Genomic DNA, 18,117 nt, shown 5'->3' on the forward strand with positions numbered 1-18,117 from the left:
TCCCAAAACCCGACGTCCACGTAACTTTTATAAATCTTTTGTGGCTCCTTGCTGCTCACGCCCAAGGGCGCCCCGTAGTCTACGCCTAAGCGCCCCCCACTACCTTCCAGCAGCCTCGCTGCTCAGCAAGCCAGAACAAGTACCCGCTGCTGCTCGCGCCCCACGGCGCCAACAACTCTAACAGCTGATACCACTCATAACTACTACCTTCGTAGTAGAGCTGGTAGCAATGCTGAGCATCAGCCCCTGCCCCCGTCTTCTTCTCCCCCCCTCTTTTCCGGCAGCAATCGTGCAGGTCAGGGAAACAGACTCTTAGTCCCTACCTCCGTTTGCACCGTCTGCCAGCACAGAATATATAGGTTTGCGACATCCGCTCAATGCAGTTCCTGCCTTGGGTGGTGCCACTTTCCTAGATGTTCTGGTCTCCGCGACGGCAACCCCTCGACGGGTTTCATCGCGCCATGTTGCCAGGTCGCAAACCCAAATCATCCGGGTACCCCAATGCTTGCCCAAGGGCGCCCAGTCCCAAGGCCACAACAGCAATTGCGTCCTGGCCTTCCACAACCTAGGCGTAGTCACCCGTCACTTACCCCTAGAGTGGCGGCGTCACCCCTCATGCACTTCAGAATTCTGCAGTTAAACTGTAATGGACTAACTGGGAAGATTACGGAGATAGTCGATTTCATGAAGCGGCACAACATCCGCATTGCTGCGATTCAAGAGACTAAACTCACAGCAATATCTGCATTGCAGACCTGCTCTGGGTATAATGTCCACAGGAAAGACCGCGAGATCGGAAATGGAGGCGGCCTCGCGTTTATTATACACCACTCTGTGCAATATTATATATTTGATCCTGGCATCGACCGCAGGGACAATGTCTTAGAACGTCAAGGCCTATCTGTCCGGTCAGGCGATGCAAATCTAGAAATCATCAACATCTACATCCCTCCTGTCACCTGTTGCCCCAGTGGATACCGCCTTAATATCGAGGCCTTACTCACTGGCAACAATCGCATTATCTTAGGCGATTCCAATGCCCATCACGACCTATGGCATTCAAACTTGCGGGCGGACAGTAGGGGTGAGATGTTGGCGGATCAAATAGAGGAAACGACGTTCTGCACAATAAACGGAGACGCCCCCACACGTATGGTAGGAAGCTGTCATAGCTCGCCAGACATCTCAATCGTGAGCGCAGAACTCGTAACCTGCGTCAACTGGCAGCAGATGGTAACATTGGCATCCGACCACCTGCCCATACTTATTTCGTTCGAGCATACCGCCGACTTCATCGTCACCGAAAAACGCACTTTCATAAACTTCAAAAAAGGAAAGTGGGAAGAATATAAATCTGCAACAGACAGCAGCTTTGCTGCCCTCCCTATCCCGACTGATGCCCGCGAAGGGGAGTGTGCCTTCCGTAAGGTCATTGAATCCGCCTCGGCACATTTCATTCCCGCCGGGAGAATTCCCGAAATCCGGCCCCACTTCCCGGCGGAGGCCGCGAGCTTAGCGAGGAAACGCGACCTTATAAGACAGCTTGATCCAGGCGACCCCCAAATAAGGGATATAAACCAACGCATCAGATTGCTTGTGGATGAACACAAGCGGGCGAAATGGGAAGAGCACCTAAGAGGTTGTAACCTCTCTACCGGTGTAGGTAAACTTTGGTCCACCGTAAAGTCCCTATCGAATCCGACTAAGCACAAAGACAAAGTTTCCATCGCCTTTGGCGATAAGGTGCTGTCGGATGCGAAAAAATGCGCGAGCGCTTTCTGCCGACAATATATAATGCATCCTACGGTCGACAAAGATAGACGGAGAGCCAATAGACACGCACATAAACACAAATTCAGCGCGTCACCAATCACCATCACCGCTAGAGAGGTTGAGGACGCCATTGGTCGCGCTAAACCATCCAAAGCAATGGGCCCAGACGGCATAGCCATGCCGATGCTTAAAAACCTAGGGAAAGAGGGTTTCAAATATTTAGCGCATGTCTTCAACCTGTCTCTTTCCACCTTTGTCATACCCGAGAAATGGAAAATGGCCAAGGTGGTCCCGCTACTAAAGCCTGGGAAACCAGCTAACGTAGGTGAGTCATATCGTCCGATATCTCTCCTATCGCCAGTGGCAAAGACGCTTGAAGCCATTTTGCTCCCTTATTTTCAAGCACATTTGCAGCTAGCCCCTCATCAGCATGGCTTCAGAAAACTCCATAGCACTACCTCCGCGCTAAATGTCATTGGCACCCAAATAAATTGCGGTTTGAATCAATACCCCCACCATAGAACAGTACTCGTAGCGCTAGACCTATCAAAAGCCTTTGATACGGTCAACCATGGCTCGTTACTGCAAGACCTGAAAGGGTTTACCCTTCCCCCATGTCTTAAAAGGTGGACCGCAAATTATCTGGGTGGTCGGCAGGCATCGGTGCAATTCAGAAACGAAACATCAAAACCAAGGAGAATTAAACAAGGGGTGCCACAGGGTGGTGTCCTATCCCCACTTTTGTTTAATTTCTACATATCTAAGCTACCTTCACCACCGGAAGGAGTCACAATCGTTTCCTACGCCGATGACTGCACAATAATGGCCACAGGCCCAGGCCCAGAGATCGATGAGCTATGCAATAAAATAAACGGCTATCTCCCTGATCTCTCCAGTTTTTTCGCCTCGCGAAACCTGGCATTGTCACCGACTAAATCTTCCGCGACCTTATTTACAACATGGACGCCCCAAATGTCGACCATATTGAACATCCACGTCGATGGCACTACGCTACCGACTGTCCTACACCCCAAAATCTTGGGTGTGACGTTTGATCAGGATCTACATTTTGGTGCGCACGCAACCGCAATTGTTCCGAGAATTCAGAGCCGTAATAAAATCCTCAAATCCCTTGCTGGCAGTACCTGGGGAAAAGATAAAGAAACGCTCATGACCACATACAAAGCAATTAGCCAGCCGATTACGTGCTACGCGTCACCCATATGTCCGCCAAGCCTAAAAACTACCCACTGGAAGAAACTACCAAAATACTGCTCTCAGAATCGCCACGGGCTATCTTCTTATGTCCCCAGAACACCATCTGCATAATGAGGCGAGAATACTCCCCATCAGGGAGAGAAATGAGATGCTGACCAAACAGTTTCTGTTGAATACCCAGAAACCTGGGCATCCCAACAGACATCTGATTGACGAACCAGCACCGCCTAGGAGCCTAAGGAGTCATCTCCGTAAGCATTTTGAGGAAATACGGCACCTGAGAACACAGCCGTATGAAGCGAAAAAACACAAGCAGGTCCTTGGTGAACTCCATAGACAGGCGTCGGACCTTTATGTCGGGAATTGCCCGGTGAATCCAGTACTTGAAGAAAAATATCCAGAACTCGCGGAAGAGGAACGCATACTCCCCAGGGAAACGCGTGTCACTCTTGCTCACCTTCGTTCTGGATACTGTAACAGGTTAAACTCTTACCTATCCAGAATCAACCCCGACATACAAAATGTATGCCTCGCTTGCAATGTGTCCCCACATGACACCAACCATCTCTTTAATTGTAATGTGGAACCAACGCCTCTAACACCCCTTTCCTTATGGTCCACCCCTGTTGAAACGGCAAGTTTCCTTGGACTCCCGTTAGAGGATATTGATGACAATTTGTGATCGGTCGCGGCTATTAGGTGGGGCGAGCATTGCTACAACAACAACAACAACTCAGCTTCGCTGCTTTTATACTCTCCGTTGCTTCAATCGCATATTTCTACTAATGTCTAGACGTTTCGCCTTCTAGAACTGCTGTATCTCCTGTTTGGTAATTGAGATACATATATGCGTGTGTATGTGTGAGTAACAACTTCGGCTGATGACTACATCTGTGTGTGAGAAGAGATCTTCGTTGCCTTTTATATATGTGTGTATATGATGATTGATGTTTTCATGTATATACGAGTGGCTGCTTCATGTTTTTTTATTGTTGCGTGATTATTTATTTAGTATCAGCTTAGTGATGCTAATATTCGTCACAATATAGAACAAAAAGGGATTGTTAAAAAAGAATAACCTTGTTTGAAGAACTAAAGGGTTTAATAGTTTTGGTTCTTGCACTTTTTACGATTATACACGCGACTAGATCGGTCCTAATACGAAAAATTTGGAGTATTTCAACAAAAAATTCGGTGGCTGTAGTTTTGGATATCGGTAGAATATTTATTTCCCTGAAAACCCGCCGGAATCGGGCATCTGATTTTAAATGTTGATATGTCATAATTTTAGCCTGCTAATTTCCTCTTCCAACAAGGCCGTGGGCGCTGATGGATTGCCTGCGGAGCTATTCAAGTACGGCGGCGAGGAGTTGGTAAGGCGCATGCAGCAGCTTCTTCGCAAAATATGGGCGGACGAGTGCATGCCCGACGATTGGAATCTAAGTGTTCTTTGCCCAGTGCACAAGAAAGGAGATACTGCAAAATGCACCAACTATCGTGGAATCAGCCTTCTTAATATCGCATATAAGGTCCTTTCAAATGTATTGTGCGAAAGATTGAAGCCCGCCGTGAACCGGCTGATGGGATCTTATCAGTGCGGCTTCAAACCTGGTAAATCTACCATCGACCAGATTTTCACAATGCGCCAAATCTTGGACAAAACCCGTGAAAAGAGAATCGACACACACCACTTCTTCGTCGATATTAAATCCGCCTTCGACAGCATGAAAAGGAGCTGCCTATATGCCGCTATGTCTGAATTTGGTTTCCCCGCAAAACTTATACGGCTGTGCAAAATGACGTTGAGCAACACCATCAGCTCAGTCAGAATTGGGAAGGAACTCTCCGAGCCGTTCGAAGCTAAACGAGGTTTCAGACAGGGTGACCCCCTATCGTGCGATTTCTTTAATTTGATGCTGGAGAAAATTATACTAGCTGCAGAACTTAACCGCACTGGAACAATATTCTATAAAAGCGTGCAATTACTGGCATATGCTGATGACATTGATATCATCGGCCTAAACACCCGCGTTGTTAGTTCTGCTTACTCCAAACTGGAAAAAGAAGCGGTAAAGATGGGTTTGATGGTGAATGAGGACAAAACGAAGTACCTGCTGTCATCGAGCAAAGAGTCAGCGCATACGCGCCTTGGCAACCACGCTACTGTTGGCAGCCATAATTTCGAAATAGTAAAAGACTTCGTTTAGTTGGGAACCAGCATCAACACTAGCAACAACATCAGCACTGAAATCCAGCAAAGAATCGATCTTGCCAATAAATGCTACTTTGGACTAGGTAGGCAATTGAAAAGTTAAGTCCTCTCGGCGAACGAAAATCATACTCTACAAGTCACTTATCGTACCCGTCCTGATATATGGGGCAGAAGCATGGACCATGACAACAGCAGATGGAGCGGCTTTGGGAGTATTCGAGAGAAAAGTTCTTCGAAAGATTTATGGACCTCTACGAGCTATACGCAGACATCCACATAGTCCAGAGAATTAAAACGCAGCGGCTGCGCTGGCTAGGCCATGTTATGCGAATGAAAGATGATGCTCCGGCGAAGAAAGTGTTTCTATCGGAACCCGCCTATGGAAGCAGAGGTAGAGGGCGGCCCCTGGAAGGACCAGGTGGAAAACGATTTAAACTCCCTTGGTGTGACCAATTGGCACCGGTTGGCGGAGCGAAGGAGCGACTGGCGCGCTTTGTTGGACGGCCATAACCGTTTAAACGGTTAAGCGCCAATTAAGTAAGTAAGTAATTTCCTCTTTCTGCAGTGAAAAGCTTCCCAACGAAAATGCATCTGCCTTGCAGATGCTGTTCGGAGCCGGCATATAACTTTTACATAGGCTTCGTTCGCCCGATTTGCAATTAAAGTTCTACGACAAAAAAAAATTGGAAGAGAAGCTCGGCCTAAATCTTCCCAGAGGCATACCGTATTTATTTTACTATTTCTATTCAGTGTAATTTTGAGCTATGATACCCTCTCAACATAGTCTTCAAATTTACGGGCGGACTTTTGTAATACATTTTTCTAAACATACATACATGTATGTATGTACTACTTTTTATCGCATTAAATAAATTTCCAGCTTCCATAAATATTGAATTAATTTCTTTCTAAAATAAACAAACATAGTGTAACGAATTTAGGGAAATTCCGCTTATTTGAAACCTTCTGCTAACGTTCGAACCGCTAAACTAATGAATAAATCACTCCAATATTCAGTATTGCAAACTGGTCTTTATTTAGAATACTTTGGGAGTAGTACTTCACAATTATACTTTGCAACCAATAGCGTGTTTAAATCAAATATGATTAACTGATTCCTCAGCTTACGCTGCTTTTATACTATCGGTTTTCTCGTTCACCCATTTCTCCTAAGGTCTAGTAATTTCGCGAACAGTTGTAGCTCATGCTTGGTTACCAGCTATATAAGTACATGTATATTTGTACTTTATAGCTATGTGCGTGTGTATGTGTGAGTAACTACTTCGGCTGATGACTACATCTGTGTGTGTGAGATATCTCTTCGTCGCCTTATACATAAGTGTTGCTAGCTTTAATGTGTACACGTACATAAGTGTGGCTGCTTCATGTTTTTGTTGTTGCGTGATTATTTACTAACAGCTCAGTGATGGTAATATTCGTCACAATAGCATAATAAACTTAGAATAAAAGGATGCATTGTGTTTGGGAATGAGCATATTTTTGTGAGAAGTTACAGTAAAATATTAATAGCTCTAGAACATTGCACAAAAAGGATAGCTTTTGACATGTAATGCACTAAATAAAAACAATAACTGTTTTGCAAAAAACTAAACAAGCTTTATAACAATAACATAATTAACAAAACTTAAGAGCGAAAAATAAAGAACGATACAATTCAAAAAGGTTTTCGAAAGTGAAATAAATAATAGGGAAATTTCATTTTAAATTCAGGTTTACGCATTCAACCATCAGTTCGACGTAAAACTTAGTAAACGCAAGAACCAGTGCCATGGTAAGTATTAATTGGCGCTTAAAAGTATAGGCGATTTTGAGCAAGCTACGCCAACCATCCCTTGGGTGAACCTGTTCCTCCCAACACTAGGTACCCTCCTTTTTCCGAAGGCCAGGAATAATTTATAGGAAGACATTTTGTATCCACTTGCAAAGTATGACCGAGCTAACGAAGTCATTGGGCTTTTATTCATTACACTATGTTCATATCTGCGTAAAGTTCATATAGCTCTTCTATAAACTGCCTACCATTAATCTTCGGCAGAAATTTCTGTAGTGCCATCTCATATTCCCTTCACACCGTCCATAGTTCCATGCCCGTACATCAGAACGGGTATGATGACCGACTAATAGACCGTGATTGAGTACCGAGCTTTCAATAGCCTGCTTAGACCAAAGAAAGCATTTGTTGGCAAGATTGATTCCATTGCAATTCTAGGTTGATATTTTTTGCCTGTTAAAGCTGATTCACAGATAGACGAGTACCTTTACTGTATCTTGTAATAGAGTGCAGCCTTTTAGTTTACTTCTGATATTCGAATTAGAAGGAAAATCGCATGGTAGGGAGTCGACTTATCTGTTGGTTTCGAACGCCTCAAAAAGGCCTTTCCAATCCTTACAGATCTAATAGTGTTGCTTAACGTAATTTGGTAAAGCCGTATAAGCTCTGCAGGAAATTCATATTCAGACTGTGCTTCATACAGACAACACCTTTTCTTGCAAAAGCTGATTTGAAGTCGTTGAAGAGATGCATGTCGCTAGATAGAACTTTATCTGCAATGTTAATCAGACTGATTCATCTGATGGCCATTGCTGGGGATTATAATATCGCCTTTCGTTGTTGTTGTTGCTGTAGCGATAAGGACCAAATTTGTCTTCGTTGTTGTTGTTGTTGTAGCGATAAGGACACTCCCCGAAGGCCTTAGGGAGTGTTATCGAGTTGATGGTCCTTTGCCGGATGCAGATCCGGTACGTTCCGGTACCAAGCCCGACCATCTCGGGAAGGATTTGTTATGACCACATGCGACCTTCTAGCCCAACCGCCCTCCCACCCGCTAGATCCATGAGGAGTTCGGGGTCGCCAGAGCCTCGGCTGTTAATGATACAGGATTCGCCACGGATAGGTGAGGTTGACAACCTGAAAGGGCTGCGATACAAAAACCCCTTGAATCCGGTATTTTAGTCGCCACTTACGACAGGCATACCTACTGCCTTGCTATCCATTGATAGAAAGTAGTGTTCCCTGCAAAACTTAAATACGCTCTGTATGTCGTCCCGGTCCTGAAACCCAATCATCCGCCCAATTTTATTTCCAATTTCAGTTTCAGGCTGCATCAGACGTTCCTCGGACTCACGCCATTCGGCCTCACGTTGTTTTCTTTTAGCCAGGCGTCACTCTGCTCTTTCTCACATAGACTAAGCGTTGCACTGCAAGTACGCAGCGTTGTCCCGCAGGAAGCGAAATTATTCTTTGAGGCGGTGCAAGATTTCTCATTGCAGTTGTTGTTTTGATTCGATTCATTAATTGGACCTCGAAAAATGTGCACAAACACGACACTTGTGCTACGACTTACTTCGATCAAGATAATTCGGTTTGATAAGCAGGCTCTATGTATCTTTTTATAAAACCTGGTAAAACGGATAAACAGCTTTCGATGCGCGGTGAAATTGATCAACCGTTACCACATGAAGATTGAGTTTTTCCGCTGTAGCACCAAAGACCCCTCTGTGACCCACCATAACGTTAAACCCACCAAGCTTCTAGCTGAACAGCTCAGTAAAAAAAAAATGTTATGTTAGAAACCATTACGGTTCGGAAAATTATAAATGTATAAATAATGTGTTTCCGAATTGGTTCAGCTCACGCAAGTCTTAAACTCTTCACAAGTGTTTTGCCCGAAGCCGGATTCATTGTTCCGAGTAGAAAAGTCTTCCTATGCACCATGCATAGTTAAATTCAGCACAACTTTTAACTTTTTATTGTCAATTTAAACACTTCACAGTTAAATATCTGCTAAAACCGTTAAATTTCAAATATATAAATTAAATATTGGTCTCTAACAGCAATTTTAGTGTAACCAATATCTGCATAACCTTTTCGGCGTTAATTCCATTCAACAAATTTTTTCAGTCGTACCAAAATGAAGACGAAAGGGTGACATAAGGTCAACGGCCATACGGTCAATTTATCTTGTGATCTTCTAGTCCAACCTGCGGAGCTTTTTTCTTTTCTTACTAATTCTTCTAAGCGGAGTCACACTTCGCTAGTGGTTTGGCAAACACTCCGAATGTATTTCTGCGATGTAAAGCTTCTCAACAAAAATTAGTCTGCTTGCAGATGCCGTTCGGAGCCGACATAAAATATGTGCGTCTCGTTCTGCCAATTTTTAGGAAAAATTAAAATGAAGCACTACGCTCATTTGAAGTGAAGCTCGGCCTAAATCTCCTTGGCGGCATAACGCGCTTTGTTGTTTTTTTTCGGTAAAAGTCGTTCATGCGGTTAAGAGTCAATTAATTATGATGATGATGTATGATTTTAACAAGAAATGCTCAGCGAATTATGGTAGATTTCGCAAAAAGCCAGCGCAGAGAACTAAAAATTTGCGAGGACTAATGGACCTCTATTATGTAAGTTCAAATATAAGAGGTCCAGCGGATATTTAAAATAAGAACTAATAAACAAAAAAAACTTGAAACAAAAGGAGCTTAAATTAACAAAAATATAACCATACCTTAATTTACGAAAACTTTTTGTTCTATAAATAAATAAAAAAGTCTGGTATTTATTACAAATTGCACGAAATGGGTTATAAATAAAGTATTTGAAGAATTAATATGGACAGAATAAACCAGTAAGGAAGGCTAAGTTCGGGTGTAACTGAACATTTCATACTCAGCTGCCAAATTACAGCTTGGCGGTGCCACGCCCATTGTCCAAAATTTTACTAACTTTCTATTCTGCGTCACAACGTCAACTCACCTACCAAGTTTCATCGCTTTATCCGTCTTTGGTAATGAATTATTGCACTTTTTCGATTTTTCGAAATTTTCGATATCGAAAAAATGGGCGTGGTTACAGTCCGATTTCGTTCATTTTAAATAGCGATCTGAGATGAGTGCCCAGGAACTTACATACCAAATTTCATTAAGATTATTCAAAATTTAGTCAAGTTATCGTGTTTACGGACAGACGGACGAACGGCCGGACATGTCTAAATGAATTACTTTTTTAGCCCAGATCATATATATAGAAGTCTATATCTATCTCGATTAGTTTATGCCGTTACGGGGTACCGTTATGCGAACAAAACTAATATACTCTGTGAGCTCTCCTCAGCTGAGTATAAAAATTTTGGATTTGTCGATGTCAGGACAAATTTTTTGATTACATTTTACTGTTTTTTATAAAACGTAAACAAAAATGGGCCCGAACACGAATATGTAGTGAATGAAACTTAATTTTGATGAATATAAATTTTCGACCAAACTATTAATTTAAAACTTATTTAAGCTCAACATTTAGGTGCACGTTACGGAAGGCCTACAATCTATTATTTGTGTAATAGTTTCATAACGAACACTTTTTTCTTTTCAAAGACATTAATACCACGTTTCCAGCAAACCCAAACACCGTTTTATATCTAATGACAGAAATTAAATTTTTGATTTTCGCTTTCACATCGAGGTTGAAACGCGTCATTTTTGAACGTGTTTCAGCAGTCGGTCGAGTCTGACACACACGGAGTTTGGATTTGATGGAAACATTGTATAATACTATTTGTTGACTTTTTATATCACAACAGTGTACATAATTTAATTACGTTGCCAACGAAAATGTGGTGTATTATAAATTAAACTTACCTATTTGAAACGCTTTGGTTATCGTCCAAGCGAAAGGACTGCTTAGGCTTTGGTCCTACCGCATTTACATCTGGTGGTATTAGCAATGAAACCATACGATTAGCATAGTGTATCGCCTGACTGTAGAGCGTTGATTCTTCTGATTGTGCTAACTCCTATTAATGAAAAGATCACAACAAAATATTAGTGAAAGGTTTTAATGCATATTTGATATTAACAAAATTAAGGCAATTTAATTATGTATATAATACTGTAACGAGTTGTGGGAAACGTTAGAATCACTGAACTGTTGAATAAACAACTCCAATATTCAATAATGCGATATGGGCTTTATTAGACAACTTTGAGAGTAATTCAGAATAACACATATTTCACAACCAATAGCGTGCTTATATCAAAACTGATTAGTCATGCCTCAGCTTGCGCTGTTTTTATACTCTCGGTTTCCTCGTTCACCCATTTCTCCTAAGGTCTAGTAATTTCGTGAACTTCATGCTTGGTTACCAGCCATATACATGTATATGTAGTTTGTGGCCATATGCGTGTGTATATGTGATGATGATTACATGTGTTTGTGAGTATCTATTCGTTGCCTTGTATGTATGTGTGTAAATGATGATTGATTTGTTTAGAGTGGCAGCTTGCTTTATTGTTGTTGTGCCTTTATTTACTTAGTATCAGCTTAGTGATGCTAATATTCGTAACAATACCAAGATCCCTGACAGCGGACAAAAATCTGCATATCTATCTAACACTGGGCGCTTTCAGCGAACACGAATGTTGATCAGTAGTTGAGTAATAATTTTCAGAAGGCACCGTTGAGTATTTGTCATCTACACAACCGTTGGGATTTTACGTAAAATGACTGAGCATAATGTCTATTATCGGTTTATTATCGGCGTGTTATCGGTGAGGTATAGACGAATTAGAGAGTTGTGATCAAAAAGAAGCTCGGCCTAAAATCTCTTCGCAGGTTATCGCGCGTTGTATTTATTTATTTATCAAAAGAGTTATAAATTTTCTATCGATATCAAACGTAATCGATGACTTGTCGGTTGAATATCTAAAAAATAGCGACTTGCTACCGAAAAGTTATGGAAAAAATATTGATTTGTTATCGGAAATATATCAATTCGTTATCGAGAAAGTAGCGATTGGTTATCGGAAAAATATCGATTTGTTATCAAAAAGTTGATTTTTGGTCGAAAAAGTATAGATTCATTCGTTTTGTTTTGTTGATTTTCCGACTGGGTGCATAGTAGATGTACATGTGTGTCGATTTGTATGGACGAAAGTTGTTTTTTTTTTTTCAAAAAACTGTTATCGACAAAGTTTTTAGCGGACATTTTTGGGTCGGACAGGGTATACATGAAAATTTTACAATCAAATGAAAATTTATTTAGTAGGTCATGAAAAAAACCTTAAAAATCAAAGTCGAAAAAAAGTAAAAAAAAATGAAATTTCGCAGGATCGAAAATTATTTTTTTGGGTATGCGTAGTGGAACTTTTTTTCCTGAGCCCAAATCCTATCGAAAATCGATGACGCGACATCGGTTAATAAACTGACCCAGTCTAATGTACATACATATATTAGAACGATTTTCTGTCGTCCCTTGTCAAATTTGGTTTGGAGGGAAACCAGTTTCGGTGTTGCGCCATCATCATCATGCGTCTCATTTTGCGTTCGCTCTTTTATTATCGTTTGTCTCTTATTTATAGTTCGTAGGTGCATGAGCAGGCATTGTAAAATTGAATGTTTGTGTATGTATATATGGGGTATTCCATCCCATTTCGACCAATTTTGAACGCGACCCCTTTAGAATTGGCTTAAAGTTTTTCTTCTTTTTCTAGCTTACGAAAGACGTTTTTCAGAAGTTTTTGAAATTTTTTCATCCAACTCAAAAAAAGTTATGAATTTTTAAGACACTGTTTTTGTTTTCAAAATGCTATAACTTTTTCAAAAATTGACCGTTTGGGATCTTTTTTTTTAAATTTGTTTTTAAATGTACTTTTCGGAAAAAATTTTTAAAGTTTTTTATTTTTGTAATTTTTCAGTTTTTCGATATTTTTCGAATTTCGCCCTTTTTTTTTCTCATAAAAAAATATTAAAAATATTTAAAACTTATTTTGAGTTGGAAAACGGTGTTTTTTCAAAATGCTATAACTTTTTCAAAAATTGACCGTTTGGGATCATTTTTTTTTTTGTAAATATGTTTTTAAATGTACTTTTCGGAAAAAATACAAACAAAATTTTAGTTTTTTTTTCAATTAAAAAAATAAAAATAAAAATTCTCGGCACACTCCGGGATTAGTGGGGATGATTGCAGAATTGATTGAAGTTTTTTATGAGAAAAAAAGGGCGAAATTCGAAAAATCTCGAAAAACTGAAAAATTACAAAAAAAAACTTTAAAACTTTTTTGAATTTTTTCCGAAAAGTACATTTAAAACCAAATTTAAAAAAAAAGATCCCAAACGGTCAATTTTTGAAAAAGTTATAGCATTTTGAAAACAAAAACTTCTGAAAAACGTCTTTCGTAAGCTAGAAAAAGAAGAAAAACTTTCAGCCAATTCTAAAGGGGTCGGGTTAGAAATTGGTCGAAATGGGATGGAATACCCCATATGTATATGTGAAAGGAAGGTAGAAGTAAGTATTTTAGTCGTTTGCTCATACACCATTAAATGAAATTTGTTATATTATTTTTTGTTTATTGGCGAAAACTGAAAGGAAGGAAACATTTACTGGCATATTGTAATCGTACCATTTAGAAAGCCGCTAAGTAATCATCGTCAGGCAATTCCATAATATTTTTTCCAAATGTTTCACCAAGACTCGAACCACGGTTAACTCGCTAAAACTTACAATCTCCAAAACACTGGGCTACTGTGTTGTATTTGCTTTCTTCGCGAATTTCATTTGTACCCCTTTTCCACCCCCCGGCACAATTTGAGACATTATATATTTACATCAATTTTTGTGAAGCATGCTTTTTGTTATTGTAATTGAACCACTATTATTCATTGTGGAAGTAGATTTTCTGTGACCTATATTTAAACTCGTGCATGCCCAGTTAGCAATTTGCCAGCAAATGTTTCCTTAAACATACAAACATATAAATATATAACGGTGAATTATGTCCTTATTTTACCACTTTTTTTGTGCCTGTATTAAATAAGATTAAAATAAAATAACGAAGAGTTCGATCTCAATCTCTTAAAAAAATTAGTTTGGCATGAAACCATAACATTTTTGAACTTAAATTCAATAAATTTTTACATTACCTATGGCGTTTATAAAAAATATTCTTAAAAAGGGCGTTTTCGAACTGGCAGCCAAGTTAGGCTGATATTCCACTCAGTGGTCGATGTGGTGTAATTGTTATTGATTCTTTCTTATCGGCTTTTATCCACTGGGAATCGAAATTTTTCTAAAATAATTTTTATCGACCTTTCTACACTTTGCTGATTACTTTCTATTTTCTTCTATTTTTGTGGGTTGGTATTGAATTATTATTATTATGTTTTATGGATTTTATTCCTGCCGATTATCGATTTTTTAGTTGTGTCTGTTATCGATTTTATCGACTTGCTAATGAAAGCAAGAAATCACTTAATCGCGTATTTTATACATACATATTTGATTTTTTACGATTTTTGTTTTTTTCAAATTTATCGATTATTAAATTTTGTATATTTTTGTCGATAAATATAGGTAATTCTTAATTTATAATAACGAGCATTGGGGTTTTATGCTTCAAGATTTATATTTATTTGGATAAGACTCGATAATACCAGTAGTAATTAGCCTTCTAAGCATAGGTATTGGCTTTCGAAGTTCGAAATTCGGCCCATCTTGATATATTTTTTTATTTGATTACATTTCAAAAGATTAGAAAATAAAACTATGGGCGTAATATATTTTATTTTTTTATTTAAATCTAAAAATAATTGATATAATAAAATTTCGGAACTATGGGTTTTAGTTTTTTCGAATATCTGAATTTGTGACACAAATCTAAAAACACAAAAAATTGTACTATTCAAATGGGGAAAAAAGAGAAATAACGCCCAAATATTTTCTTTTTTAGAATAAGAGTAAGAGTAACAAGTGAATTAAAAACACAAAACAAAATAAGAAACCTAAATGTCGAATTTCATAACCCCAACCTCTGTTTTTGACGGTAACTTCGAAAAAGGATGAAAGGCTTTTTAAAAGTTATTTTGCAGTCCGGTCAAAGACCGTAACTGCAGCAGAATTCCCAAAGATCTTCAGGGAGTATTTTCATCACAATAACAACAAAATCAGTAAGAACTAAGTTAACTTTAGCCTATCAAAATATTATTTCCTTACCAATTTTTTCTCTTCTTCAATCGCTGGACTTTTACGTAGTTGTTCAGCAGTTATTTCCAAAGCAGTCGGTTCTTCTAACGGCACATCGTCCAATACGATATTTGATTCTTTATTATTTTCATTCCGACGGCGACGTTGCATATATAAAGCTTTAATTTGCGTCTGTACATCTTGGTAGAATGTTGATTCCCAAAATTGTAAATTCTTCCAGATGGGATGATCTTGTATGCATGTATAGGCGAATTGTACAATGCCAGTCGTTAGTTTCCGACAAAATATGGTTGACATAGGCAAAAGAGCCGCCGCAACTGTGTACTCGTCGACACCGGTCGAATTTTGAATTGTTTTGTTCATAAATCTGTGGAATTGTTTATTTTAAAAGTTTTTGCATATCGTTTAAAAAGTTTTTGGATGAAATCACTTTTTAAAATGAAAGGAATTTTAACTTTTTTGTTGGAATTGAAGTTATGACAAGGCCAATATAAGATCCATACTAAACAGTGATTCCTTTTTCACAAATTAATTACAAGTAGGGGATTCACAAAATGTCCTAATTTGTCATAATGGCATGAATGTATGACAGCCATAAAATATACGCTTTCACGTCGTATTATTGCACTTTGTGAATCCTCTCAATATATAAAAGTAATCTTACTTTATCACCAAATCGAATTGTTGATGATCAAGCACCGCCTTATTGCCATGTACATAACCGAATAATTCACGACAGAGTATGAGTCGTGCATCACGATGTTTGAGTGTGCGCATCACAGCCGGCACAAGTTTTCGTGCATCAGCGATTTTATTTTCAAAAATGTATGCAACGCAAGTCTTTAGAACCTTTCATAGAAGAAAAATTTTTAGGTTCTTTGATTTATGTATATATATAAATAAATCAAATAAATTACTTCTAATCGGCGCGCTGAATTCAATACCGCTGGACGTACATCTAAGACTTCGGGTAGGCGCGGACCCATTGGTATAATGCGCATTTGATTACGCGTCACAGTTAAACGATGTGTTAAACAATTTTTACGCATACCATCACCGATAATAAGTTCAACTTTTTCGCAATTAATGCGTGGAAATGCTGGCTGGTGAATGCGGTGAAAGGAGCCGTCCGGTGGGCGTAGTACTTTTTGTGCGTAAACCTGCTGATTGGGACATTCGTTTTCGTAGAGTATTTTACCTAGTTCTTGTATGTGTGTTGGAACCTAAAAAAGTGAAAATATTTGAAAAGTTGTTGGCTTTATTTGAAGTGAGTTATTTGTTAAGAAGTCATAATCCTTCGCCAGAACTCCACACTAGGCGTATTGAGCATTGCAGACTATTCAGACTTGTTCCCTTTTTTGTTAGCAAATTTTATTTGAAATCCACTTGCTGTGAAGTTTTGGCTTAAGCAACTGCAGCTGTGCTCCGCTAGATTGGGCAAATCATCGTCCGATGAAATGCAATGACAGGTCAATAAGTTTTGGTAGTCGTGTGGTCTTGGACTCGAAACGAAGTAGATCTAATTTTGCCGAGAATTTCGATGTACTTCACACTTGGACGGTTTACACACATTGAGTCCCGAATCTGCTGGGTGTATTTTGATAGGACTGATAAAGTAGGAAAACAAAATTTACTTGAATGGAATGAAACGCACCGTGTAAAACTTTACGGACCTGGCTCAAATTAGAACTACTTTTTCGAGTAGTAAGCGCACCGAAGGTAATTTCTACATGTCCGAAAATCTATGTCTTTTTTCTTAAAATTAACGTAACGTTCATCGGTGTCTGATCATCAATCCAATACAGTCTATTGAAGATTTCATTTTATACCGACTGAACGCGTTTATTTGTCCCAAGGTTGGGTTAGGATGACTGACCGGTCAATACGATACCACACATAGACTGAATTTATCTCTAGTTATACCAGAACGAGTTGGATGACCAAACTCAAACCCCAATAACTTAGGCCTTGTGCACAGGGCACACATTAATTGTTGTCTCGAGCTCCGAAAACTCCGCTTGTCTTCGGAGTACAAGTGATGGAGTCTCCCCGCCTCCGTTCATTTTATGCAAACACCAATGAGTGAAGTAATCTGCTATTGTTCTTGTTGTGTAAGCAGTGCGTCGCCCCATTCAATGAGCGCGACCACTCACAAATTGTCATCAAACCCCTATAACGGGAGTCCAAGGAAGCTAGAAGTTCCAACAGGTTTGGACCATAGGGATGTTGCTATTAAGGGCGTATGTTCCACTGTACAATTGAAAATATGGTTGGTTTCATGTGACGACACATCGCATACAGGACATGTATGGACGTATGTCGGGATTGATTCTGGATAAGTAAGAGTTTGACCAGCTACAGTAGCCAGAACGAAGTTGGGCCAGAGTGACTGGTGTCTCCCATGGTAGTCTGCTTTCTTCTTCTGTAAATGCTGGATAGTGTATATTGGAAACTGAGCTCACCGGGTGCGAACCAGCGAAGGTTTTTACCGATTGGATTAGGCTGAGGGCTTCCATATGTTTGTCTGGATCAAACAGCTGAATGGGTAGATGTCGCATCTTATCATAGCGCTTACGAAGGGGTTTCCCATTCTCTAAGGCAATAAAATAGTAAATATTTGATACTTACCAAATTTTTATTTTGCGTTTCACTCTTAAGAATTTCATTCATGGAACTGTAAAGCTCATCCCAAGCATCGGCCGAGCGCCAAGGTGGCCCACGCTCATTTACGAAAGTCGTAAAAAACATACTATCCAAAACGCGAAATAAAAATTCACTCTCAATCAAATCCCGTGCACCAAGGAATCCGGCCTTATGAAATGTTATCACCGTCTTCGGATGTATACGTATAATTGTAAGGCATGAGCGATAGCTTTATAAAATAAAAATATTAAGTCCTTTTATCGTTTAAAATTATATATA

General features: G+C 39.5%; 1 protein-coding gene across 7 annotated transcripts in view; it reads right to left on the reverse strand.

Moving 5' to 3' along the window:
• Sbf (SET domain binding factor) overlaps positions 1–18,117 on the reverse strand; it is a 154,801-nt gene that overhangs the window by 95,734 nt on the left and 40,950 nt on the right. For 5 of the 7 annotated variants that reach the window (XR_010948407.1, XM_067759011.1, XM_067759009.1 and 2 more), the window contains 6 exons: positions 17,824–18,067; positions 16,113–16,418; positions 15,860–16,044; positions 15,205–15,562; positions 10,856–11,010; positions 9,727–9,750 (listed from right to left, as the gene is read on the reverse strand). Coding sequence is in view for 6 of the 7 variants with exons in the window: in XM_067759011.1 (XP_067615112.1) it covers positions 9,727–9,750; positions 10,856–11,010; positions 15,205–15,562; positions 15,860–16,044; positions 16,113–16,418; positions 17,824–18,067 (1,272 nt within the window). In the remaining variant the exon portion in view is untranslated. The remainder of the gene's footprint in view (positions 1–9,726; positions 9,751–10,855; positions 11,011–15,204; positions 15,563–15,859; positions 16,045–16,112; positions 16,419–17,823; positions 18,068–18,117) is intronic. The other 2 variants (XM_067759010.1, XM_067759014.1) reach the window with 1 other exon arrangement.

This window comes from Eurosta solidaginis, chromosome 1 (genome assembly GCF_040869045.1).
Source record: "Eurosta solidaginis isolate ZX-2024a chromosome 1, ASM4086904v1, whole genome shotgun sequence".
NCBI classification, from domain to species: Eukaryota; Metazoa; Arthropoda; class Insecta; order Diptera; family Tephritidae; genus Eurosta; species Eurosta solidaginis.